Source organism: Astatotilapia calliptera, chromosome 22, assembly GCF_900246225.1.
Source record: "Astatotilapia calliptera chromosome 22, fAstCal1.2, whole genome shotgun sequence".
In the NCBI taxonomy this organism is placed as follows: Eukaryota; Metazoa; Chordata; class Actinopteri; order Cichliformes; family Cichlidae; genus Astatotilapia; species Astatotilapia calliptera.
The window spans coordinates 16,464,363-16,489,964 of NC_039322.1; the positions used below are offsets into that span (position 1 = coordinate 16,464,363).

Below are 25,602 nucleotides of genomic sequence, written 5' to 3' on the forward strand. Positions count from 1 at the left end.
TTCTCCCAGATAAAGTAACTGCATGCAAAGACTTTTCACCCGGAACAAGCAGCAAAAATAAATGCAGAGAGGAGGAAGGAAATCCCCCAGACATGGCCCAGACTCTCGGCACAGCGACAGAGCCCACTGTCACAGCCCTTTCATAGACTCAAGAAATAATCTCATATAGTATGAAGGTAAAAGTTACGGTGATTTAGAGATCATTAAAATGTGTTCAGAATTTGGAAAACCGCTGATGATTCATTTCATAGATCACGATCACACTGCTCTCCCTAACATAAACCTTTATAAGTTTGGTATCTGCAATACTGGCCGTGTATTTAGTTGGTATGAGTTCAAGATGTGCACTATCTCACACTAGCAGCACAAGTCGCTAGACGGAACGTGAATTCTAAGTTTCGTTTTCCACACATCACGCATAAATAAACAGAGGCTGCCTGCAGAGCAGCATTCACAAGTCAAACTCTGTCTCATGTCAACGTTTCATTTCGTCTCCCAGAAGGTCTCCAAATATCAGACTTTATGTATCAGACCATCAAGATATACAGGTAACACACCAGCCTACTATTTGTTTCTTTAAACGCGTATATGGGTGATTGATTTGTAATTAATGCATTGCATATTTGTTTTGATCAAGGCGTTTAAAAGCGTTTCCTGTGTTCTTGTAATGACAAATAAAAGACTGATTTGCCTGTATAGCATAAGCCTAACGTCCTTCCCTCTCCTCTTTGTCCAGCTTGGGCTCCTTCCTTGTGGACACACACCTTTGAGGAGCTCTTCTGTGGGGATAATGCGCTGGACTATGGAGAGCCATGGTCGCTCACCTTCAGCTACAAACAGACAGACAAATTATCCAAGAAGGAAAATAAGAGAGGCTGGAAGGTCTTCTCCCACTGCGCTTATGGAAAGTATGTTTAATTTAATAAAATCATATTTACCTTACACTGTATGTAATAATAATAGTAGAAACTATGCTGGAAAGAAAAAGGCATCAATCATTTGTGTGACAGGGCGCAGCAGTGGACGGTATTAAAACAATGCTATTCTGTGGGGGAAACAGGTTCTGCAATTTAGTTACAGCGATAATTGAACAGTTATCTTGCTTTATTATGACTCTGACGGTTCGCATGGTATGATTGACCCAGCGAATCATTACTAAAGCTTTCCGCTGACGTGGCAATCTGAAACTGAAAAACATCAGTTCAAAGCATTGATTGGACACAGACAGAGTTACTAACCTGAAAAATCACCATTGACCAGAGTCTATAGTCATAATTTCCCCCACAGTTTTCAGTGTGCATCCTGCAGGAGGATCTGGCCTTCGGTGCGTGTGGTGCTTTTGTTCCGTTATCGGCTGAGAGGCGGTAAGGGGGCGGTGACCATGCGGCCTTTTGGACAAGCCTGCCGGCGATGCCAAGACGATAATTTTCATCTCCCTGGTTTTTACAAGGAAGAGGCGAAAGAGGCTCTGCTCAGATTGTTTTCTGAAATCCGGAAGAACTGCTATGGAGAGGAGGATGAGAATGAAGAAGGTGACTCAGGCGCTACGAGACGGAGGTCCAAACCCCACGAAAAAACCCTGTGTGAGGCCTGTTGTTTTGGCTTGTGCTGTCAGGATGATCAAAATGTTAAGTAGTGTGTGTGTGTGTGTGTGTGTGTGTGTGTGTGTGTGTGTGTGTGTGTGTGTGTGTGTGTGTGTGTGTGTGTGTGTGTGTGTGCGCGCGCAACAGCGAGGTGTAAAGAGAGTGGCAGTCTGGTTGTTTGCTGTTTTCTTGAGATCTTTCTTTTCTAGTTTACACACAAAAGTTTCCTTAATGAGCTGGTTTATTCATAATTATCTAAGTTATTGATAATAATAAATAATATGAAAACCTTCATTAGCAATAATAAGATTTCATCACTGTTGTGTGTTTATTTTGGACTTTGTGCAACCTGAAGGTGTGTCCTGATTATTTTCTTGGTTTGTTTGGTGTGATGTCTTGAGGTATAATCCAAAAATTGTAGTTACTGTACTTTTACTTGAATTGGTTTATCAGGAGGGAGGAGGCTGGGGGCAAACCCAGGACACGCTGGAGAGATTATATCTCTCGGCTGGCCTGGGAACGCCTTGGTGTTCCCCCGGATAAGCTGGAGGAGGTGGGCTTCTTGCTTTGGCTGCTGCTGCCACCCAGCCCCGGATAAGCGAAAGAAGATGTATGGATGTATGGATGGGTGGTTTGCGTCATCATTCCACTCATCTGATGCTTTTTTTTCTCACCACATGTATTTGTTATGTTTAGCAGACAAAGGTTTCACATGAAAAACGTGAAACATGTGATGCTGATATATTAAAACAGGAGTTTTAACGATGCCGTGATACCGTTTCACTGCTGAATGACTCAGACACTTACAAGCAGATTTCTGATTGGCCCCAAATTCTCACAACATAACAAACTAATTACAGAGGTGTGCAAACTATATGTCTGCATGTGTACCTACATTGCATGCTCAAAAACACAGAGAGGTTACATCAAACAGTACTTTGATCTAGTTTTTTTTTCTTGTTAGTTGCACTTTGTGTTACATTCTATGCATATAATTCTATATTGTATCACACTGAAGTTATGATGTTTATGGAGAGGTTTTATTAAACAAGCAAATAAATAAGTTTCGCCTTGTTCATTTCCCAAATTGCAACTGTGGTTATCACATCCCACCAAAATCTTTGGGGGAATCTTTGATATTCATTTTGTAACTAAATAGATAAATGTGCACAACCTGTAAAGGCTGAAGGTTTGACTGTGTGATCATGTATCTCAATATCAAAACTGAAGTTGAGATTTCATTTTATGCTCTTATATTAAACTCTTTATACACTTGTGCATTTCCTGTTCCTTTTTGAGGTGTTACTAGGGTTAGATGCACTTCTCACATGTGATGACTTGTAAAGTTGAGCCAATCAAAATGTGGTGCATTGTCTCAGGTTGCAGGGTAAGGGGACAAAGATATAAAAATGCTTTCCTGGCCTATGATCATTTATGTTCATATATATCACACTGGTAATTTGTCAAACTCACACAAGGAATTAACCCCAAAGTGTTTGTGGCAAATAACATAACAGTTCAGTTGTTTTTACTAGTACAGCGCACTGGTGGGTGATTTTGTGGGGTGGTCTGGAAGTAATCATCTGCTTCTGAAAGAGGATGGCTATATTCCCCGTTTCTGTCCTGGGACAAGATGTTGACTTGATGGAGCAGTCCAATACCTAGGCATTCACATCTACAGGTTGTACTGGAAGGCCAAATGCAGAGGCTGTATCCAAAACTCACGTGCAGCAAAATGATGGCGCTTGGCTTTCACTCAGTTGCTGAGAATGCAGTGTAGTTTGTTGGTCTGCTGGTAGAGCACTGTTGGAGCTGGTGACACCAAAAGACTGAGTGACTAAAAGACATTTGGAGTTGTGGTGTAGGTCAATAAACAAAATCAGAGAGATAAAAGGCATTTACATGCAACCAATAACATACACAAATGATGACGATGATGATGATGATCATCATCATTTCAGCTGCTTCCTGTAGGGGTCACTGTAGCATCATCTGCCTTCATACCACTCCTTCGCACGTCCTCTTTCACTACACCCATGAATGTTCTTTTGGGCTTAGGATTTCCAGCTCTGGCACCTCCAGCTAGGTCTCCTGTTTTCGTTACTGCTAAAACAAAAAGAATTTCCCAAATATGGGACAAATAAAGTATTTCTCATGCCTTCATATACGTCATCATAAATGTTGTTATTGTTTCTCTTTTTTCTTTTTCAATTTTCTTCTCGGATTTTTAAAGTTTAATTACATTTTAAAATAATAATAATAATAATAATAATAATAATAATTATTATTATTATTATTATTATTTTCTTAACTGATATTGACCTTAACCAACCAACCAGCGAGCGCAGATAGCCGACCAATCCGGTGAAAGCTCTCTGCGTGACAGGTAGTGCTGCGCATGCGCAACACGCTTTTCCCTTTGGCAGCAACAACAACACAGAGAACGAAGTCAGTCTCGCCCCTCCGCTGTCGGCAACAGCATCATTGTCCCCACCGGGTCCGGTGGCAGAGAGGATGGTCCAGCGGAACCGCAGCCGGGGATGCGAATGACAGCCACAGGATAATGTCCCTGGATGTATGCAAGTTTCCGAATGAAGTAGTGACCAAGTGAGACGACCGTGTAAGTAGAGCGACGGAGATGCTGCCCGGCTGTAGGTAGTTGAGGCTAACATATCTCGCTAACGTTAACCTGAGACAGGAAAATAGACGCTTTGCTAGCGTCGGTAACGGCAGAAAGGTAAGCTGCACTGGGTGTTAACGCTTCCCAGCGGCGCCGCCACATCCTGCGAAAACGTTAAAACTACCGGCAAAGCGTTTTGTTCGGCAGCATTACAGAAACTACACACCTACTACTCGCTTCCCAGTTGGGGTAGTAATTCAAGCAGACTGTACGGTTGCTGAACAAAGGAGCTTTAACCAAGGGGCCGCATGGACACAAACATGAAGAGAGAAGTCGGCCACTGTTTGTTTTGTGCTCCATTTCATGCTGACACACTTCGGAGACACCCACACGAGGTCTGACCTGAATATTTAGCCGATATACGGCGACCCAGCTAATTTTGGTAAAATGCCCAGCTGCTAGTGAAGTCAGTCGCGCTGTATTATCGTATTATTTTTATTATTATTAATGTTGTAACGCAGCTTCTGCCTTTGACTCACAAGTTTTATGCCCCTTTTAACGACCATACATTGTCCCGCAGCAGTTATAGAGTGGCTTGATTGCCCAGAGTTTGGGTAGGTTTTACCACTGACGTGTTACAGCTGACAGCAACTTTTGATAACAGCAGCAACACTCCAGTGGCTGTCATGTTTTATGTGTGTTTGATTGTTTTTTGTTTTTCATTTAAAGCGATCGCTTTAAATTAGGCTTGTGACAGGTTGAACGTAAATGCTTTGATCCTCTTTGAATTTACTTTCACAATAGTTTGCAGCACATCATAACTGGTAAAACCTAAAAATCAGAGGAACGTAAGATTGGCAAATTCAAGGAAACCCTCAAACAAAGTGTGTGTGTGTTTTCAGAACAGCTTCAGGACTCTTTGGGGTTGGCTGTAAAATGCTCGGGAAGGCCCTCCATCCCTCCAGCTTTGATAAACATGATAATGCTAAATTTGTTGCATCAGTCCAAAATTTCTCCTAATAGGTGTTTCAGTTGGACTTAAATAATATTATTATCATTTTCATGCGTATTAAACTGTTCAGTGACCCAGTGTGCCCTACAAATGGTTGCATTGTCATCCAACCCACCACCAACATAACCGAGCAACTTGATCCCCACACTATAGGGGAAAGAGGGTATGGTTTTTCCTTTTAAGCTGTTGCCTAACAGGACTGACTGAAACCCAGCATTGAATGCCTGTTTTGTAATTAGATCTCAAATCATTAGTCAGTTATTGGATCAGCAGAAAAATAATCCACAACCCGGTCCCTCAGCCACACACTGCCATATTCTGTCTTCTCTAAAATTCAGATTTGCTGGTATGAATGCTATTATAAATCACTGGTCAGTAAGGACAGTCTTTTTTGTGTCATCTTACAATTTATGACACTGAAACAACTGTTTTCTGTCATTTTATTGACTAAGGATGAGACTAGACTGCTAATAAATAAGTAAAAAATAACTGCTAGTCAAAATCCTAATGACATTAAATCTTGTTTGATATTAAGTGATTCATTTGTCTATAAAAAAAAAAAAAAAAAAGAAAGCAAAGAGCAATCCATTACTTGTTTTGTTGCAATAGTTGCAGACTCTTTCCAAACTTTCACCATAAATTGCTTTTTTTGCGTGATTTGGTCTAAATGGGGGTGTGTTGCTGACTGGGTTTCCGAGAAGCTCGAGCACCATGACTGAGTCCTTGTTAGTGGGAGTCATCTGACGGGATTCATGTGTTTAGGATTCTTGAGCTCATGAGTCATTACGTCACAACTATTGCATTGCCTAAAATGGGGAAGACCATATGTATCAGAGGCCTGTTCTGAGTAGCTCTGTGTTATGAGGCTAACTAAATATTGTTGACTTTCAAGCGTGATTCATAAAACATGCCTCTGAAATTCAGCCTAGCAGATGAGTGCCAAGTTAACAAGCAGTGGAACACTTACTGTGCCTCAGTTCCACCCCACCATCGAATGATGTGTAATAAAGTCAATAGCTGCACTCCACTGTGAACAGCGGCACTTGTGATCGCTGGAATTCCAAAATTCCTTCATGTCCAAACTTCCTGTCCTTATTTAGTATGAGAGACAGAGAGGGAGGTACGTGGAGATGTGAAGTGAACTGGAAGTAAACCAGCATGCACAAAACAGAGCCAAACAGACAGACTGACCTATTAACTACAGTCCCCACCACCACCACCACCCCCCCACGACCCCCTCCACGACCTCCCTCCAGATATACACAAACACACACAAGATCCGGTCTGCTGTGTGCATCACGAGAGAACTTGCAGTGGCTATTATTCACCGGTCTGTCAGTGTGTATTTTTCCTGTCTGTGTCCCTTTCTGTCACAGCAAAGAAAAGGGAGGCAGTCAGCCATGTTATTCAAATGTTCCAGAGCCCGGCCAGCCAGCGGCCAACTGTAGCCGGGCTAAAAAGAGGCTCTTTGTGAAGGCCAGACAGATGGCTATAGAATGAAGACTGTAATGATACCCTCAACAGCGCAATACACACAGAGGCCCATGCACTCATTACACAGTCCACTCATTACAGCATGTAATACCGTGTGTTAAAGGCACACCAAACTGTGTAAGTGTTTGTGAGTAAGAGAGAGAAAGAAGGAGAGGTGGAGAAGACGTGTACATCAAGCAGAGATAATGTACAATATGTGAAAGGACAGAAGTGTTTGTTTGTGTCCCATATCTCTCATCTCTTATATTGCTTGAGATATATATATATATATATATATATAGATTAGATAGACAGATATAGATATAGATTAGATAGATATAGATATATATAGATTAGATAGATATAGATATATATAGATATATAGATATATATATAGATAGATATGGGGGGGGGAAGCTTTCCAGGCCAGTTTTTCTTTTTAAGGAAATGGTGGGAATCCAACGGTTATATTTTGATAACCTGTGAATCTGCAGTAGGTTTATAAGCTGTTGTTGGGAGAGTAAGCTCTGCTGGGGCAGCCATAGCTATGACGCTTGTGATTCTTTCGTTTAGCGGCTGAGGGGCAAAGTAAAACTGGTTTGGGTCCAGCATGTTAGTGCTGCATGGTTTAACACACTCTCAGAGTCTCAGTAGCAGAAGAGCATGTAAACAGTCGAAGACATGCAGATTTTTTTTTTTTATCTTACAACAGTGACCTAACTGGACACAATGGTCCAGAATGGTCAGTTGTGGTAATATCGACTGTGTCTTTCATCAACCAACTAACAAATCAATGGCTTGGATATCATCAACCTTCCCCTCTGGCCTGGCTTCTTTACAACTGTCTTTTTTTTCTGTCTCTCTGTTTTCTTTTCTATTTTCTATAAAATGGCATCTGTCCATCTAACACACAGCTAATCAATGAATGGACTCAATCGATTGTTTGCCTTTTTTTCATCTGCTCTTATTCCTTCTTTCCAACTTCATTTTCTCTCTAACCAATTCCCACCTTTCTCTTCTTTGCAGGGAAGGAAACGCTGAACCATGTTGCTCTAAGTCGTGACCTGTGGAGTACGGGGGGGTGGAGAAAGAGGAGGAGGAGGAAGAGAGGAGTAGTGAGGCATTGGCCACAGCTTCGTTTTAGGTGGCCGTTTGCGAGCCCGAAGCGATGGGAAACACAGCCACCAAGTTCCGCAAGTCCCTTGTGAACGGTGACGAGGCCCTGGCCTGGCAGCTGTACGAGGGCAACCCTCAGTTCAGGGATGGTCTGGACCCAAACGCATCGTATGGAGAGCAGTACCAGCACAACACACCCATGCACTATGTGTGCCGCCACGCCATGACACGTCTGCTCAGGTAAAAGTCAGTCTCATGCAATGCAGCAGTTATCCAGTGCAGTTAGGAGGGCAGTGAGTCATGTTAAATTGAATAACAATTAGCAGCATGTCAGATTTAAGACATTTCTGAGAATCACCATATCTGTAATTGCCTTTGATGGCAAGAAAGGCCACTTAATGTGCGGAGGCCCAAAGACGCCAGTCGCATATATACTGTAAGATTATGTAAATGATGTTACAGGGAGCGGGGAAAGTGCATTAGCCATGAGGAGCTGTGGAAATAAAATGTAGTTAGACCCTTAAAGGCACTTACTTTGTAAGATATAAAACTGCAAGCCACCATCTCAAAAATGACCAATGGCTTGAATGAGCACTTCTGAGAGTCTCGTTAAAGGTTCTGATTTTTATTTTTTTTGTTGTTGTTTTAATACGCGATGAGTTCACGGGACCTGTTATCAGAACTGCTATTTCTAGGCTGACCGTGCACACAACAGCTGTTTTCTCTGTCATTCTGTTTTGTTTTGTGTTATTCAGCACAGAAGAAAACTTGGCTTAAGTATTGCTCCCCTGCTGTCTTTGAAACGAGCTGGTCCTGCTGGATTTGTTAGGCCTCAGTCACGCAGACCTCGAGACTGATTGCTGCTCCCTGCTGGTCGCTAGGGAAAAATGTTATTCCCTGACTGGTTGGCGAATGGTTGCTGGAAATTGATCGCAAAGAGAGTGCTGCATTGAAAACTTCTTTGTGATTACTCTGGTTGATAGCAGATTGCCTGTAGTTTGCATGGAAGATGCCGACTTGTCTGTAAACACTTGGTATTTACTCTTAAGAGCTCTAGTGACACTTGAGAATGCTTCACAAACCAGAAGTGGAGAATGTAGCCTTCTGTGTAAAAGTTGTACAATCACCATTCCAGACATAGAAACTGCACAGCCCTAAATATACAGAAAGAACAGTGGATGGCGGGGATGGGAGAGTCTCTGGTCTCCATCTGTCAGTCTCACTTTGCATCGCACATCTCACAGTTTCACTGTCACTTTGCAAGCATTTGCAGACAAGTCGGCATCTTTCATACAAACTACAAGCAATCGCACGAACCTGCTAGCAACCAAAGCAGTTGAAAAGTGGCTGTCAGTGCAGTATCCTCTTTGCGACAAATTTCACCTATCAAAAAGCAGCAGCTTCAAACTACCTCTTGCCAACAAATTTTTCCTTTGTGAACGGTGGTTGACCGGATGGTCACTGACCAATCTCTAGGCCTGTGTGATTGAGGCCTTAGGTGGTTCCTCTATAAATCAGACACTGAGCTACTTGTGGTCTAAGTAGCTTCCAGCATCTGTCCGCCTTTGGTTGTTCGACAAATTAACACCTCTTGGATGTTTGCTGCAGGCTAACGAGTTGTCATAAACTCAAGTAGCACTCCTGCTCTGCTACCATGCTGCTTGGTCTACTGTGCCCCGCCTGCTTGCTCTCTCGCACACATGCAGTAATAGCCACAAACTGAAATCTGGTGAGAGAAATTACAGAGAAACTAGCGAGACATTCACACTGTAGTGAAGTCAAAGACAAACGCAACATCCTGGTAAATAAAGTAACTAAAACATTTCAGTATTTTTAGCTTCACTGGTACATTTCTTGCTTCTTGTTAGAATATTTTTGCATCAGCACGCAGCTTCCTAATGTCTGAAAATACAGCTGTTCAGGTCATCTCATGTAAAGCTTCATAGACTTCACAGAGTATGTGGACTAAGCTTGTATTACAATTTTGAGAAGTTGATAAGGATGCTGGAGAGGCAGATCTGATCTAAGGCTTGTGTGTTTCCAGTACTATGCAAGTCTTACTGGGAAATTCCATCCGCTTTTGTGTACATTCCTTTAAAGCTCTTTCTTGTGAGTCTCTCTGCTTAATGAAGTGCGGTGCTAAATCACTACAGTTCCTCTTTAAGAGTATTAAAAGATTTGAATTCATTGCATGGCTATTGTGCTGTGAGGAGTTTCACCGCCTGCACACTTTCTCAAAACAAGAGTTTGCAGAAATAGACAGACAGCACCATCAACAGCAATCAAGTCAACAGACTGACAAAAACCACAGAGTCACTAAGTCAAACACAGCCTTAAGAAAAGGGGTCAAACTATAGAAAAATATAGCAAGCAGCACACCAGTGGGCCTTTGTTACCTCCTGCAGAGATAATCAAGCTGCTGGCCTTGACCATGACAGCTGATTCAGTGACTCAGTAGTCTTCCTCCTCTCCTCCTCCTCCCATTTGTCCTCTCTCTTAGCCTTTCTTACCATGATTACGGGGGGTCGGGGGGCGGGGGGTTCATTATCTGTCTATCTGCATGTGTGCACACGGCCGTTTGTGTTTAAAGGAGGTGGAAAAAAACTGAGACTCGGCAACTGCTTAATGCGTCTGAGAATATAACACAGTGAATCAATCCATGTGCTATTTGTGTTCCTTCCTACTAACCTATAATGGGCCAGAGAGGCGTGCTGAACGCAGCGCTCTGCTCCTGATAAGCATCAGAGGAAAGGCTTCTTTGTTCCAGCAGTTCAGTTGGACAGTGGCAATAGAGAGACAACCGAGAAATCTCAGACAAAATAAAGACTCACAGAGGACGAGCGTGGGCTGGTGGATGGAGAGTCTGTTTCAGATTATTTTTAACACGTATCTGCTTCGTGTTTATTCGCTCTCTGCTAGTCGTCTCTGTGGGTCGAATTGGCAAGTAATCCCGTGAGAAGTGCAAACTGGAAAATCTCAAGTAGACCTATTACTGGAAAACTGGGTGTAGTTCAGGAAGTGTAACCCTTCCTCCACGACAAGTCACAGGAAAAAATATGTAAATAACAACTCGGACGTCATTGTGAACAGTTTGTTTTTCTTTTGTTGAAAGAATCAAAAGAGTACATTTCAACTGCCGACTTCATTTATTTATTTTTTTATTTATATCTTGGACGCATTGAGTCTCCTCAAGCTGATTTGCTTTTCAGCCATGTGTACGACAAAGTAGTTAGTTTTAACGCTCCGCTGAGGTTTCCTGCCCTCCACTAATAACTTCACAGCAACAACACAAAACATGTGACCTCCCCACAGCCTGCTTATATTAGGGCCATCCATCCTGAACATCGGGATTTGTGCATGCATATGTGTGTTGAGGTGGTGGTGGTGGTGGAGGGGGTATTGGGTTGGGGTTGGGAGGGAATAATTAGTGATTATTGCTGTGCGGATGAATTGGCAGTGCACTGTCATTAGAGAGAAGCTGCAGGGGCTTGTGGCTGACAGGATAAGAGGGTCAAAAGTGGAAAAGCAGGGCAGCAGTGGAGGAATAGACTGAAGGACTACACACTGAGAAACTTCAAATTCAGAAGCATCGACTGCCGTGTCCAAATTGTGCAAGAGAGGGCGAGGCTTTACAAAATCTTTTCAGCTGGTGTCCTTACAATTGTCAATCCTGTGACATCCTATTTTTTTCTTCTCCTTTTATTGGATTTGCATTAGAGAGAATCATTTTATGTGCAACACTATTTGTGCTGTGCCGCTGATGAAAAAGAATCTGTTTTTCCTCGCTGGCTTTATCGCAAATAGGAAGGTGTGGGGGGAAAAACAAAAAGAGACTTTGGTTTTTAAAATGTAAAAAGAAACTTGAAAAGGGAAAGGTGCTGAGGCATATAAAAGAGTGGAGAGGTAATCAGTAAATGGAGGTTTCCACAGACATAAAGCAGGGGAAACTATTTTACTAAACAGAACTGCAGCTACAGTCTTACTCCCAGAGCAACTGGCACATCCATCACCCGCTAAGTGTGTGTGTTTGTGTGCATGTGTTTGCGCTCACACCCGTCAGCCAGCATGTCCATTATCTCAAAGATGTTAAACAGAAATAGTCGATATTATGCCATCTTTACCTTGTCTCTTCATTTCACTGTCCATTTTACTTCCATAATTCATCTTCCTCTTCTCTTTGACTCTGTTTCAAGCCTTCCTCCTGTTACTGTCAGGCCTTTCCTCTCTTTCCACCTCACATGTGAATACCTCTGAACCGGTTTTACCCTCTTTTATCTAATCTCTTCATTCTTGTCTGCATCATTTAGGTCCTTCCTGTTCAGCAAAGAAGGAAACCCCAACAAGCGCAATGTGCACAATGAGACTTGCCTGCATGTGCTGTGCCAAGGCCCACAGATCCTGCTGCTGCCAGAGGGAGCGCTGTCACCACGACTGGCCAGACCACAGAGGGACGAGCAGCGCCGTGCAGACTGCCTGCAGGTACAGACGCACGGGGGGGGGGCAAATATAGATTAGTGTCTACGCTTGCATGGTAGTGGGAATAAACTGCATTCTATGAAGCCACAGCTGACACATGTGGTGTGTCTTTCCATTACCAGATGATCCTGAACTGGACTGGGGCCAGGCTAGAGGGAGGCCAGTACGAGAAAGCTAATGTTAACGCCACCGACAACCACCACAGCACCTGTCTGCACTATGCTGCCGCTGCAGGCATGAAGAGCTGTGTGGAGGTGAGACAAAGTCTTGGACGCTATTCAAACTCCAGGGTTTTTCATGCATATGAAAATGTTTGGAGTCCAACAAAGAGGTTTGACCTTCAACCAAAGGTCAAAAAGCAGGGCAGTGCTTAAAAAATAATTTAACCCTTTTTTAAAATGTGGTTTAGTTGATTCAAAGTTAAAATACACTTTTTGAATATGAAGTGGTTGTAATGACAGTAAAATACAGATACGTCTGTTAAGTAACAGACTCTTTTAACCCTGTATGAATGCTTGCATGTGTAGTCACTACCCAAAGGTCACCTATTTTCTCTGCAGGTGATCTGTATTTTATGTAACTGGAACAGTCAAATAATCTACAATCCAATGATTTTGAATTATGCCAACTCCTCGTATATCTGTTTTGTATTTTACCAGCTCAAACGAGCACTTCGGCAGAAAATTAACCTTCTGGAATAAAAGTTTTCATAAATCTCACATGTACGACCCTGTGAAAATCAGAAATTCGATTTTTTTAAGATAAAAACTTTAAAGACTTTTCCGTTGGCTTCTGCATCCTTCCTTCAACCTTCTTGATCTATACTTACCAAAAACTGTCTTTTGACTCCTGTTGATTTAAATCTCTTTCACTGTCTGCCTTTGCTCCTTTTGTAATTTTTTTCATCTCTTCCCCTTTCCCATATTTTTGGTTTCCTGTCCTGTTGTTTTCTCATCTTCCCCTTTGTGTTCCTGCTGTTTGCTCCCATTGTCTTTGCCTCTTCCTTCCTCTGCGTCATTTGTTGAAAGTGCCTTAATTTCTTGTTTCTCTCTATTATCTCTTTCTCCCCTTCCTTTTGTTGCCTCGTCCCTCCTCTAGCTGCTGATCCAGAGTGAGGCGGACCTTTTTGTGGAGGACGAAGACAAGCTGACGCCATGCGATCACGCCGAGCGGCACCACCACACCGAGCTGGCCCTCAGCCTGGAGTCGCAGATGGTTTTCTCCTCCTCTTCAGCTCAGCAGTCACACACAGACGCACACGGTGAAACCAACCTGCTGCAGTACAAGGAGGTGAGACCGTGGTTACCCGATGTAGGGTTTCCCTGCTGGCCTAAGTTATTTTTAAGCTTTTTAGTCACTGTTGAGTCTTTAAAACATTTGCTTGACAAGGAGTATCCTTACTGTGCACAAGCATGTTCATTTAGATCTTATGATTATATTTTTGCATAGAAAACAACTCTTGTGTAAAAATTCAAACAAGAATTGAAATATTTATCAGATTTAAGGTTCGACTTTTTGTTTTATGAAGATAATGAGGACTGGTAAATGTATGGCAATAATGTGATTACACCAGATTACTCTTTAGGTGGAGCATTTCCAGCTCCCTATTTTCACTTGTGGACTATATCTATGCTAGGGTTTGGTGATAAATGAAATGAATAGCATTTCCATTCTTCTTTTTCATTAAGTTACTGCCATTGATTCAGAGCAGCAGCAGCAGCATGAACGTACAATAGCAGTGACATGGCATAAGCACAAAAATATCTTGGGTCAAGCTTTTTAACCAGTTGCTTAAAGCCCTCATTTACCACCATATAAATGCATCAGTAATTTCCACCCACAGCTTGGTCTTCTTGTCATATAGAGTGCAGCTAGTGAGCGCTCCAGCGGGACTCGGTGCAGTCATTTAAGTTTTGATTGCTAGTATCTGCTCCTCACATTTCTTCATAGCCTGGTTGTACTCAATGGTTTGTTTTGCCTCAATTGGTGAAACAAATTTAATGTTTCTTGCATATTTTGCAAAGTACTGTAGTGGCTCCTTTTTTAGATACTGAATTGTTATCAGAGAATGACACGTAGCTTTCGCTCTCAGACGTGTCTGCTTGTCTGTGTTGTTGCACAATGAGACAAGCCCAGAATTTATACCGGTATTATTGCCATTATATGATATGGCACAGCACTAATCAAGGATAGCTTTGCTTAATTCACAGTATAGAATAATGTGTATTTATTTTATGTTTGTGCAGCACTTAAGCTCATCTACTGCCTGGAACATGCTGCTTTAGCTCCTCTCTCTTTAAGGCGGCTTTCTTCTGAGTGGTTGCCCATCGTGACCAAAAAAACGAAACGGCGAGGAGCTTCTGTCTCACAGTCGGAGCTGTGTGCCTCAGATGACCATATTGAGAATTGTTATCAGTTTCCACTGATATCATAAAGATCCAAGATTAGGCGCTCTGTCCGTGAAGCAGAGCGTTTATGGCACTCTGAATCCTGAGCTTTAGGCTTACACGGATTACTTACACGCACGTTGACCTCATTATTTGAAACTTTGGACATCAACATAAGCGTTTATCATTGTAACATGAATATGACAGAAAATAAGCGTAAGCATAGCAGGTCAAATTTAAATCATGTGAAGATAAAGAGGTAGATGGTTGCCCTCATGAACTTGTACAGTGTGTTTATTTTTCAGATTCAAGACTATATATCTTAGGACAGTGAGGTCACCATTGCTAATCTGTGTAGATTAAAACAATCTGGGGGCGAAATGTGCTGTCTGTATTTTGAAGGTCATGTATGTGATTTTGTTTCAACACTGTGTCCAACCTGAAATGTACTTAGTGTTTTGTGTTCTGCATTTGTGCAGACACTGTTTATAGATTTTTAGAATATTTCTACTTGGGTCTCCAGCTTCTTGGCCAGATTGTCCCTTGTTGATGTTCTCTCTTCACAATCCACAACTTACAGTGGTTCTTACACGTATATAGTAATACACAGATCCACAGATACACACACCACGTCTCTCAGAGTCCCAGTTAAACCGAGGTCACCAGCACCGCTGTATAGCTGCGGCTGCTGCCAGCTGATAGCATTTTGATCTTCCTTCCTGCAGCCAAATCCATGCTAATGCTTAATCTGTCTCACCCACCTCCACCCCCAACCCCGACTGCCCCACATCCCAGTCCTTTTTATCGTTTCCACATTATCTTTTTCACTTCTTTTAGCATTTTTCAGTCTTATATTTTATATTCTGTTTTTGTTTCCATCTTTTACCTTCTCTCTGACTGCGGGTTTTTCTCTCTTCCTAACATTTCTCCCCCTCTGTATCCTCTCAGCCTTACGAGGGGTTGAAGATTCAGGATCTGCGCAGGCTGAAGGACATGTTGATTGTAGAGACAGCCGACATGCTGCAAGCCCCCCTCTTCACTGCAGAGGCCCTGCTTCGAGCACATGGTTTGTCATAAAGTTGACGTTCATATGTGACCTTAAGTAACCCTCGCAGCGCTGTTGTCACGATGCATGCGTTTGTCTCAGTCTTTCTAATAACGTTTGACTTGCTCAGACTGGGACAGAGAAAAGCTTCTGGAAGCCTGGATGTCCGACGCTGAGGGCTGCTGCCAGCGCTCTGGTGTCACCATGCCGACCCCACCGCCTAGCGGGTACAACGCCTGGGACACCCTGCCCTCCCCCCGCACTCCTAGGACCCCACGCTCTCCCCTCACTCTCACTCTCACTTCTACCACCGACAGCTGCCTCACGCCTGGAGAGGAGGGCCTGGCCATGGTGAGCAGTGGTGATATATGTTAATATAAGAACATCAGTCATTCATGATGAAAAATAGATCATGTATGAAGGCATATTTAGTACAGGGTAGACTCTTTGTGCGCTTTCTTTTTGAAGGCAGAAAACGATGTCTCATTTATCTAGTGGTTGCAGGTTAATGTCTAATCCTACTAAAAAGGGGATCAAGGCCATCAGCAGTAATTCTTTGTCATTCCATATAAACATTAGCCTCTGGTTTACTGTCAGTCTTAAGGAAGTCTGCCTGAAAATCAACGTTGAGGTTTTCTGTTAGGTTTTCAGAATGTTTGACCTGTGAGGTGGAACATTTGCAGAATAAGATAAAAGCTGTTTGGGCCGTAGAAGAAATGCCAGAGAGTCTGATATGGCTAAAGTACAACAGTCCAGCAATCTGTGGCCTCAAAAGTACAGAGTTAATCAAAGACAGAACATCCTGAACTGGTTCTGCTATTGCATTTCTTCTCTGTGTATGAGGATGTCAAATGACATGTCAAAGAGAAGTAATCTTATCAACAGAAATAAAAATAAAAATAAAAATTTGAAATCATGTGACTGATTTGCTCCGTCCCCCCTGCAGTGTGGAATCTGTCTCTGCTCCATCTCAGTCTTTGAGGACCCAGTGGACATGTCCTGTGGCCACGAGTTCTGCAGAGCCTGCTGGGAAGGGTACGCGCATGAACATTCAGTGTGTAAGCGTGTGTGTTTTTTTTATTGAAGCAGATGTGTTTTAGCTCAGTTCTGTGTGTGTGTGTCTTTCTCAGGTTCCTCAATGTAAAGATTCAGGAGGGAGATGCTCATAATATCTTCTGTCCAGCATATGAGTGCTACCAGCTTGTGCCTGTGCATGTGATAGAGAGTGTGGTTTCCAGAGAGATGGACCAGCGCTATCTGCAGTTTGACATCAAGGTAGAAATCAAAATAATCGTTTGCACCTTCTCTTCAAGACTGGGCCTTTGTTCTGTTTCTTGTTGCACTATTTAGTGACATTTTCTTTGTTTCGTCACATTCCCTGTCTGTTCTCTGACATTGTTTCCAACATCCCCGTTTGCAGGCATTTGTGGAGAACAATCCATCCATCCGTTGGTGTCCTGCAGCTCGTTGCGAGCGGGCGGTGAGGCTGACCCGACCGGGCCCGGGGGACACTGACCCATCAAGCTTCCCCCTTCTGCCCTCACCTGCTGTTGATTGTGGAAAGGGTCACCTCTTCTGCTGGTAAGCTGCAGGATTTATGATTCAGACATGGCCATGTTTTATTGACACTGTCACTGACATGTAATTTAGCAAAGTCGGACACAAGTCTGGATCTGTTACATTACAGGCTAGTGTGTTATTTAACCCGAACACCTAAATATTATAGTCATTTTATGTTCATGCAGCTGGACAAAGGCTGCTGTGTGAGCAGTAACGTCAGCATTGTGCACACAGATCATAATGGCATGAATAAATATTGTTTTATGAAATGTGCATACACATGTTCTAACTTACTACGCAAAAAAGAGTTATTACTGCTTAATCTGAAACCACGCCAGCCAAATCTGTTTTATCAGAAACTTTTACTTCTTTTGTGTTCCCTTCTGTTTTCTTTATTCCCAGAAACTCTTAGGATTCTGTGTTTGCTCTTATGCTTATGTAGTCTTGGTTAGCTGGATTTGACTTTATTAACTTCTCTCTTTATCTCCCGGTGTCTGCAGGGAGTGCCTTGGCGAGGCCCACGAGCCATGTGATTGTCAGATGTGGAGGAACTGGCTCCAGAAAGTCACAGAGATGAAGCCTGAAGAGTGTATGCCTGTGCTGTTTTGTTTGTTTTACTGTAACTTTAACTGCCCAGCAATATGGTAGCTAAGAGCAGCTGTCAGGACGTCTTATCTGGATGTGCCTGCTGTATTTTATGTGATGCTGGCAGGTGTTTAAGTCACTAATATTTGCGTAATGTGCCGGAATGTGTCTGCAGGCCAGGTGTTAGACTGCAGAGATGTTGCTAATGTGTGTGCGTCCACCTGTGTGTTTGTGTGTGCTTTCCCACAGTGGCAGGTGTGAGCGAGGCCTATGAGGATGCTGCTAACTGCCTGTGGCTGCTGACCAACTCCAAACCGTGTGCCAACTGCAAGTCTCCCATTCAGAAGAATGAGGGCTGCAACCACATGCAGTGTGCTAAGGTAAACACTAAACTCTGTCTGCTGTGTGTCTTCGTTTAAAGGCATGAATGTTGATTGCTCGGTGTATTAAAATTTTTTCTGTATTTAATTTTATTCCTAATAAATTAACCTTGGTGTTTTTCTCTCTGTGTAGTGTAAGTATGACTTCTGTTGGATCTGTCTGGAGGAGTGGAAGAAACACAGCTCATCAACAGGTGGCTACTATCGCTGTACTCGCTATGAGGTCATCCAGCAACTTGAAGAGCAGTCCAAAGAGATGACTGTAGAGGTATAAACACTTACTCACTCATAAAATGGAGAATACACACACACTTTATCCCATATAAGCTTCCACTGATGTAAAAACACTTGCTGGACACTATTTTTTGGTCCAGTTTGTTAGTACCTGGTTGGACCCCCTTTCCCCCTGAAAACATTGCTCTTAGATTTTGGTCCATATTGACATAATAGGGTCACACAGTTGCCTGCCCAGCTGTGATGTGAATCTCGTGTTTTACTGCATCCCAAAGATGCTCTATTGGATTGAGATCTGGTGACTGGAGGCCACAGAGGTCACAAGGTGCATAATCCTGCTGGAAGTGGCAATCAGAAGACTCTTACATTGTGGCCATATAGGGATGGAGCAGCTGTGGTGTTTCGACGATGGTTATTTGGTACTAGGGGGCCTCCACACCATTAAATGACCAACACCAGCCTGAATTGTTGATACAAGCCAGGATGGATCCATGCTATCATGTTATTTTTGACTTTGTCATTGGCAGCAGAAATTGGAACACATCAGACCAGGCAACATTTTTTTCAATCCTCTGTCAAATTTCACTGAGCATGTATGTTTCCTGTTCTTAGCTCTTCTGCATATCGTAGTTGTAATGTTGTTGTTTGAGTTACTGTTGTGTTCCTATCAGCTCATGGCAGTGTGCCCTTTTTCCTCTGACCTCTGGCATCTACAGGGCATTTTCACATAGAGAACTGCTGCTCACTGGATATTTTCTCTTCTTACTCTCTGTAAACCTTAGAGTAGATCAGCAGTTTCTTAAATACTCAGACCAACAACAACACCACGTTCCAAATCACTTTAATCACCTTTCTTCCTCGCTCTTATGTTCAATTTGAACTTCAAAGGGTTGTCTGGACCCTGTCTACATGCAGTGAGTTGTTGCCATGTGATTGGCTGATTAGATATATGTATTAATGAGCAGCTAAATAGGTATAGCTGAGTGAGTCTGTATTCACACAAATATAGAAGTTGTTCAGTCTCTTTCACTGAGTACAGTGAGTAAACACACACACAGAGGAGTTTAAATGAAGTAAGAGTTTTTCTTTTTTACAGGCAGAAAAGAAGCACAAAAGTTTCCAGGAGCTGGACCGTTTCATGCACTACTACACTCGCTTCAAGAACCATGAACACAGTTACAAGGTAATACACTCGACAGATACGTTCATAACGATGCAAACCTCGCCCAAAAATCTAAAATGCTTCCAGAGAAACATCTCGTGATCATTTGGTGTGTGTATTCTCTCTTCTGTGTGTGTCTGTGTGTGTGTTAGTTGGAACAAAAGCTGCTAAAAACGGCTAAAGAGAAGATGGAGCAGCTGAGCAGGGCCTTCATTAGCCGTAAGTGTCCTGCACTGATCTCATGAAAAGGATTCAAAAGAAGTCTGAGTAAACTGCTTGTCAGCTGCAAGCCGTTTGCCCGAGAATAGCATATTTGTTTTTGCCAAAGCGCAAATAGGTCATGCCTTTCAGACTCACACCCAAGCTTTGGTGCGTCCGGGTCATAAGACATTAATCCTGTGCTCATTAAAGTCATGGCTAGCTATAAAACACGTGTCTTTTCTTCTGCAGGTGAAGGCACTCCCCCAGACACACGCTTCATTGAGGACGGCGTGACTGAGCTGCTGAAGACGCGGCGCGTGCTGAAGTGCTCTTACCCATACGGCTTCTTCCTCCAGCAAGGCAGCACCCAGAAAGAGATATTTGAGCTCATGCAGGTATTTTAATATATATCCAACAAGTGTGCATCCTCTGCATGAACAGGACTAACACAACTGAAGTGCCTACAGGGATTCCTGGACTCTGTAGGGGTAAACTGTGTAGAACATAAACAAATTTTGGGGTGTATTATGGCCTTGGTGGACAGAGGACTGGGTACATCTGTTAAAATATACACGCAAAAGAGTCGGTTTTTTCGCATTTCAGTCACACTAGATTATAAATGGGATGGAAACCTCTTATTAGGAAAAATCAGTGATTGCGCTATTTTTGCAAGTGTAAGTACTTGATGCAACCAAGTGGTCATGCAGAAGTTGAGCAGCACGATCAACCTACCACTGTTGATTGCAAGACGATTACACGGTCTGACGGGGGGAAGACGGTGTTCAACACTTTCTTCTGTTTGTCCTCCCAGACTGACTTAGAGATGGTCGTAGAGGATCTGGCCCAGAAGGTCAACCGTCCGTACCTGAGGACGCCGTGCCATAAGATCATCAGCGCGGCCCGCCTGGTGCAGCAGAAGAGGCAGGAGTTCTTGGCATCAGTGGCCCGTGGCGTCGCTCCCAATGACTCTCCAGAGCCTCCTCGCAGGAAGTAAGAAAGCACACACACAACGCACAGAGAGACAATATGGTTCTAATTTTGGCTCAAGTTAACAAATTCACTACATAGAGCCACTTAGAGGGATTCAGGGGATAAAGAAGTGGCATAAGAACTTAAACTGAAGCTGAGTGTTGTTTAGTTTGCTTCAAATGTGTTTTTAAAAAAAGTAATTGTGTGCTAACATTCATTTCAGTTACCCTGGAGGATCGTGGGATTGGGAGTACCTTGGCTTTGCTTCTCCTGAGGTAAACACAAACGCCTTCTGTCACACCACACTCACAAACACTAACTTCTCTTCGTTCTGCTAATATCTTGGCTCATGCCTCGCTAATGCTACTTCCTAAACCTCCGCTTTAGTGACCTACTTGTGTATGAGGTCGTATTAATGCATGACTGCGGCGGCAGCAGCTGACATAGTTTGCTTATGTGTGTTAAGATGGGAAGTCGGCACTCCGTACTGGGAGCAGATCAGAGAGAGAGACAGTCGCAGGTAATTCACCAGTTTTTTTTTTTGGTTTTTTTTGGCATATTTAGGGACAAGCATGATGGGCTGAATGTTGTTTTCTGTGCTTGAGATTTTGATGCTGCCTGACACAAAATAGCTCCCTCAAGTTGTCTTTTTCTTATAATAGAACTCGAATAACTCTTTGCAGGATTATGCTGACATCCAGTACCGTCGCAGACACAGACCACGGCGCAGAGGAGACATGCTGAGTTTGCACAGCCTTAGAAGCAGCAGTAACACACCAGAGACCAGCAGGAGGAGTGACAACACAGGTGTGGCAAGCATTTTAATGCACCGTATAACTGGCTTATATCAAGTATTTAACAAAAAAAAATTTTCAGATTAATACAGTGTAGTGTTCATTAATTTATTGTTCTGTATACAGCCGGTACAGGCAGTATATTGGCAAACACTCTGTTCTGGATCCTGCCTATATTAATAAATTGTCTTGTCAGTGCACAAGACAACCAGTAAATGGGATTTTACTTTATTGCTCCATCAGTCTGTTCCAGTCGAAGCACCCAGAGCCATCGATCACTGGGATCAATTTGTAATCAAGCCACGCACAGCAGTCTGTGCTTTAATGTGACATTTCGTGTTTCAGAAGGCACGGAGAGGGGCGAGGGTCGCAGGAGAGCGCTCGGCTCGCTCGACGAAGACGATCCCAACATCCTTCTGGCCATCCAGCTGTCGCTGCAGGAGTCGCGCCGAGAACGAGGACTGGAGGGAGGGATGGAGGGGAGGGTGGATCAGGAGAGAAGAGCGGCTCCAGCGGGAGACCTGGTCGATGCTGTTTTACACTCTCTCAACACAGAGGGTCCTCCAGGAGCCAGAGGCTCATCCTTCCCCGCGTCCATCCTGGATCCTCCTCACCCGCCTAACAGGACAGACTCCACCTCCCAGCCTTGTGTATCCAGCTCCCTCCCCCTCCCTCCGCCTCCTCCCTCCCTCAGCGCAGAGCTGCTGGAGCTGGGAGACAGCCTTATGAAACTGGGGAGCATAACCACTCCTTACGACCTGGACACAAACACGCAGGAGCAGCTCAGCTCACACCACACATACATACACAGTACACATGCTGCTCCTTACACCACTGAACCTGCCTGCAGCAACCCCAGCAGCCACAGACAGGATCAGAGTGCACTGACTGCCCCATATGTGCTCGATCATATCACCATCACAGACCCTCGTTATGACAGCAAAGAGCAGACTTCCTGCCATTTGAGTGCATATTTAGCCAAGGCTGAGCACGCCGCCTCCTGCCTCCCCGCTCCAAACCCCGCACATCCTAGTTCCTATAGCCGGGAACATGCAGCCACGTACAACAGCAACCCTAAACCAGACAGCTCCTACAACCCCTGCCCCGAACACAGCAGCTCTTACACCGCAGAGCGCCCTGCTGCCTACGCCGTCGAACGTCCCCCTAAATCAGACCCCCAGCCCCCTACCCAGTTGTGCCTCCCATCTCCAGAGCTTGAGCCAGAGCTGCTGCTCTCACCAGTGATTCCCCCAGGGGGCCCTTTCACCCCCAGTGACCCTCAGAGCCTGGAGCCCTTGGACCCCACAGCCAGCGCTCAGCTGCTGGATAACATCATGGCCTGGTTTAACAACAACATAAACCCCCAGAATAACCCGCAGAGCCTGGCTCTCATCCCCTCCCCACCCACCACAGAGACAGACTCCTCTCCCGACACACACACCGAGACTGAGAGCCAGACCTCCGCCCCCATCCGGCAGCCCCTGGAGGGCGAGTCGGAAGTAGGCAGAGGGTCGGCGACCGGCCCACCGGGAGCCGAGGGCGTGAAGACGTCGAGGCCGAGCACTCTGGAGCTGGAAAAAAGAGACGCTGGAGAAGAGGGTGTGGATGCAGGGTGTGTGGCTGACCTGTCGCTGGACGAAGCGCACACACACCCGCATTCACACTCCCAACATGGAAACAGTCCCGCACACACTGCCCCGGCAATGGAGAGAGACTCAGACCTCGTCCTTCAGTTAGAGGAGGACCGGTCACCTGAAGAGTGGACGGAGCAGGAACACCTAGTGTGAAAGTGACAGATGTAGAGAGAAAGAGAAGGTAGAGCCGAGATAAAGAGAAAGAAAACCAATCAGAGAGAAGCACTGATGGATGATGCAAGATGTATGATGGTGGTGCCTGTGTTTGGGGGGTGGAGTGTTTACTGTATGTATTATACTGTATTTAGAGAGGACTTAAAGACCTGCGGACTCTGTCCAGGAAAGATGATGTCATACACGTTTTGATTATTTTTAAGTGCTTTTTGTCTGCTCTAAAAACAGACAAATTATTCTTTGAAGTGTTTAAACCATGAACGGAGAGCTACTGATATCATAACACAACAAAATGCTCCGTGTTTTAGTTTAGTTTAGTTTTTTTCTTATTTTAATTTAATTCCCCACCTCTTCTGTTTGTCTCCTAAGTTTGTTCAGGGTGAAGTTTTGGTGCTGTTCATGCTGAAATCCAAACTTGCCTCATTTAACTACACTTGATTCTCACACTAACCCAACCACAAGCCAGTTCAGAGCTCCAAGAGCCAAATATATGAAGATAACTGTAACTTTGGAGCCTGTTTATAGCGTGCTGTACAATCAGAGGGCCTAATTCTGATTTCTGGACCTTCATGCACACTGTGCCTGTTTGTGTTAGTGCCAATACAGTCCTGATCTTTCTTTTCAGCAGACTGGCACAGTCTGCTGCGTAAACGTCACACTATTACAGCACCTCTCTGCACGTGAAGGTCAGAGGCCAGCCCCAGCTGCAGAGCAGCGCCCATAAAGCTGGAAGTTCAGTGGGTGCTTGTTTGCAGAGCAGATTGAGTTCTGTTTTTTTTTGTTTTTTTTTTGTTTTTTTTGTTCTGGGGGGGGTTGTTTTTGTTTGTTTTTTTGCTACTCGCTGCACATTTCAAATGTTTTGTATCAAAGATGCATCTTCATGTTTAATCTGCAGAGATTTACAGTGTTTTTCTGCCACTTTGGCTAGTGCACCAGATCTCACGTAGCACCCAAAATACAGTGGGTATTAAATGAGGTAATGCATCAACCAATCAAATTAATCTGAGAATAATGATATCCAGTATTTAACCTCCTCAGATCATTCATACTTGCTTTGATTTTAAAAAAACTACAAATATCACGGAGTAAATAATTTGGCATTTTAAGCTGAAGACTGACTTCAGAATGATCCTTTACTTTATTAAACCTGATAAATAAAATACAGTCAAAAGGTTTAAAGTGCTTCAAACAAGTCGTCCAATCAAAATTATTAAATGTTAAACCAATTAAAAGAGTAAACAGTTAGCAGATGGTAAAGTAAGATATGCTTTATCACTTTGGATTATACACAATGTGTTTTAAAGTTTGACTTTACCCTGCAGCACATTTAAACAAGCTGATTTTTCATAAAAAGCGAGATTTCAGCCACTTTCACAAGTTTTGTCTTCACAGAAGCTGTTGTAAACGGTGTTTATACGACTGTAAAATAAATGAGAATATATTGTTAAAACGCTGCTGCACTGATTCATGAATCTGTTTATTGTTTGGTGCTCGTGTGAGCTGGTTCTTTGAGTCGTGCGGTTTCTGAGCCAAAGCAGGCATAACAAATACTGTAAATGTGAGCACATTTTATGGTTTTATGTAACTTTTTATCATATCTTTTCCACTACTTATAGCACCCTGCAGTGTGCTCTAATCGATGGGACGTGGGTTTGGGTTTCTGCTGTATTTGATTCTTTTTATTCCTTTAATTATAGAGAAGATGTTTCTTTCTGTTGAGACCAGAGTTGTTGGATCTGTGTGCCTTTTTCTTTGTTTTGTTTTGTTCTGATTGTATTTATCTGTTGCTATTTATTAGTGTCATTGCTTTTTAAACATGCTTCTTAATGAAAGATGATGATGATGATGATGATGATAACACTTTAATACACTGATTTTGTTTAGTCCCCCCCCCCCCCCCACGGGTGAGTCGCAGCGCCCACATTTTCAGCCCTGAATGAAAAACCTCTTTGAGCCTCTCTGAAGGAATCCGCTGCTTTTCCACGATGATCAAAAAACACTTTATGTGAATGTTGAACTTTGATTTGACGCCGCCTTGGAAATGTAACTGCTGGGATGTCATCAAGCCTCAAATCTTTAAACTTTATTGCCCAAATACAATGTTTACAAGGGAACTAAACACTGCCTGCTGTGATGAGGACTGATTTGGTGCTCTGGGGAGTGAAATGAGAATAAATGTGGGGATTTTAAATGTCCT

At 43.5% G+C, this 25,602-nt stretch overlaps 2 protein-coding genes across 3 annotated transcripts; both read left to right on the top strand.

Moving 5' to 3' along the window:
* Nucleotides 1-463: 463 nt before the first annotated feature.
* Nucleotides 464-1,642, top strand: LOC113014534 (receptor-transporting protein 3-like). Its single transcript, XM_026156130.1, has 3 exons — nucleotides 464-548; nucleotides 737-908; nucleotides 1,288-1,642. Exons 1-3 carry the CDS (start codon nucleotides 473-475, stop codon nucleotides 1,634-1,636), a joined length of 597 nt encoding a protein of 198 aa, XP_026011915.1. The 5' UTR covers nucleotides 464-472; the 3' UTR covers nucleotides 1,637-1,642.
* A 2,291-nt stretch (nucleotides 1,643-3,933) lies between these two features.
* Nucleotides 3,934-24,213, top strand: LOC113014533 (ankyrin repeat and IBR domain-containing protein 1-like). Of its 2 annotated transcripts, none has more exons than XM_026156129.1 (21): nucleotides 3,934-4,203; nucleotides 7,715-8,044; nucleotides 12,112-12,283; nucleotides 12,403-12,534; nucleotides 13,379-13,570; nucleotides 15,616-15,733; nucleotides 15,843-16,063; nucleotides 16,659-16,747; nucleotides 16,843-16,987; nucleotides 17,133-17,293; nucleotides 17,773-17,861; nucleotides 18,107-18,237; nucleotides 18,371-18,505; nucleotides 19,568-19,654; nucleotides 19,786-19,852; nucleotides 20,084-20,229; nucleotides 20,646-20,824; nucleotides 21,027-21,078; nucleotides 21,270-21,323; nucleotides 21,487-21,610; nucleotides 21,946-24,213. In XM_026156129.1, the coding sequence occupies exons 2-21, from the start codon at nucleotides 7,857-7,859 to the stop codon at nucleotides 23,382-23,384; spliced, it is 3,921 nt and encodes a 1,306-aa protein (XP_026011914.1). In that variant the 5' UTR covers nucleotides 3,934-4,203; nucleotides 7,715-7,856; the 3' UTR covers nucleotides 23,385-24,213. The 2 variants fall into 2 exon arrangements, with proteins under 2 accessions (XP_026011914.1, XP_026011913.1); XM_026156128.1 differs by having other exon boundaries at nucleotides 3,935-4,203; nucleotides 21,943-24,213.
* Nucleotides 24,214-25,602: the final 1,389 nt, after the last annotated feature.

Coding starts and splice junctions, on each gene's coding strand:
- LOC113014534 (XM_026156130.1), top strand. CDS start 473: ATGTCAACGTTTCATTTCGTCTCCCAGAAGGTCTCCAAATATCAGACT. Junction 549..736: donor CAGACCATCAAGATATACAG/GTAACACACCAG, acceptor CTCTTTGTCCAG/CTTGGGCTCCTTCCTTGTGG. Junction 909..1,287: donor TCCCACTGCGCTTATGGAAA/GTATGTTTAATT, acceptor TTTCCCCCACAG/TTTTCAGTGTGCATCCTGCA.
- LOC113014533 (XM_026156128.1), top strand. CDS start 7,857: ATGGGAAACACAGCCACCAAGTTCCGCAAGTCCCTTGTGAACGGTGAC. Junction 8,045..12,111: donor GCCATGACACGTCTGCTCAG/GTAAAAGTCAGT, acceptor TGCATCATTTAG/GTCCTTCCTGTTCAGCAAAG. Junction 21,324..21,486: donor AGAGAGAGAGACAGTCGCAG/GTAATTCACCAG, acceptor AACTCTTTGCAG/GATTATGCTGACATCCAGTA.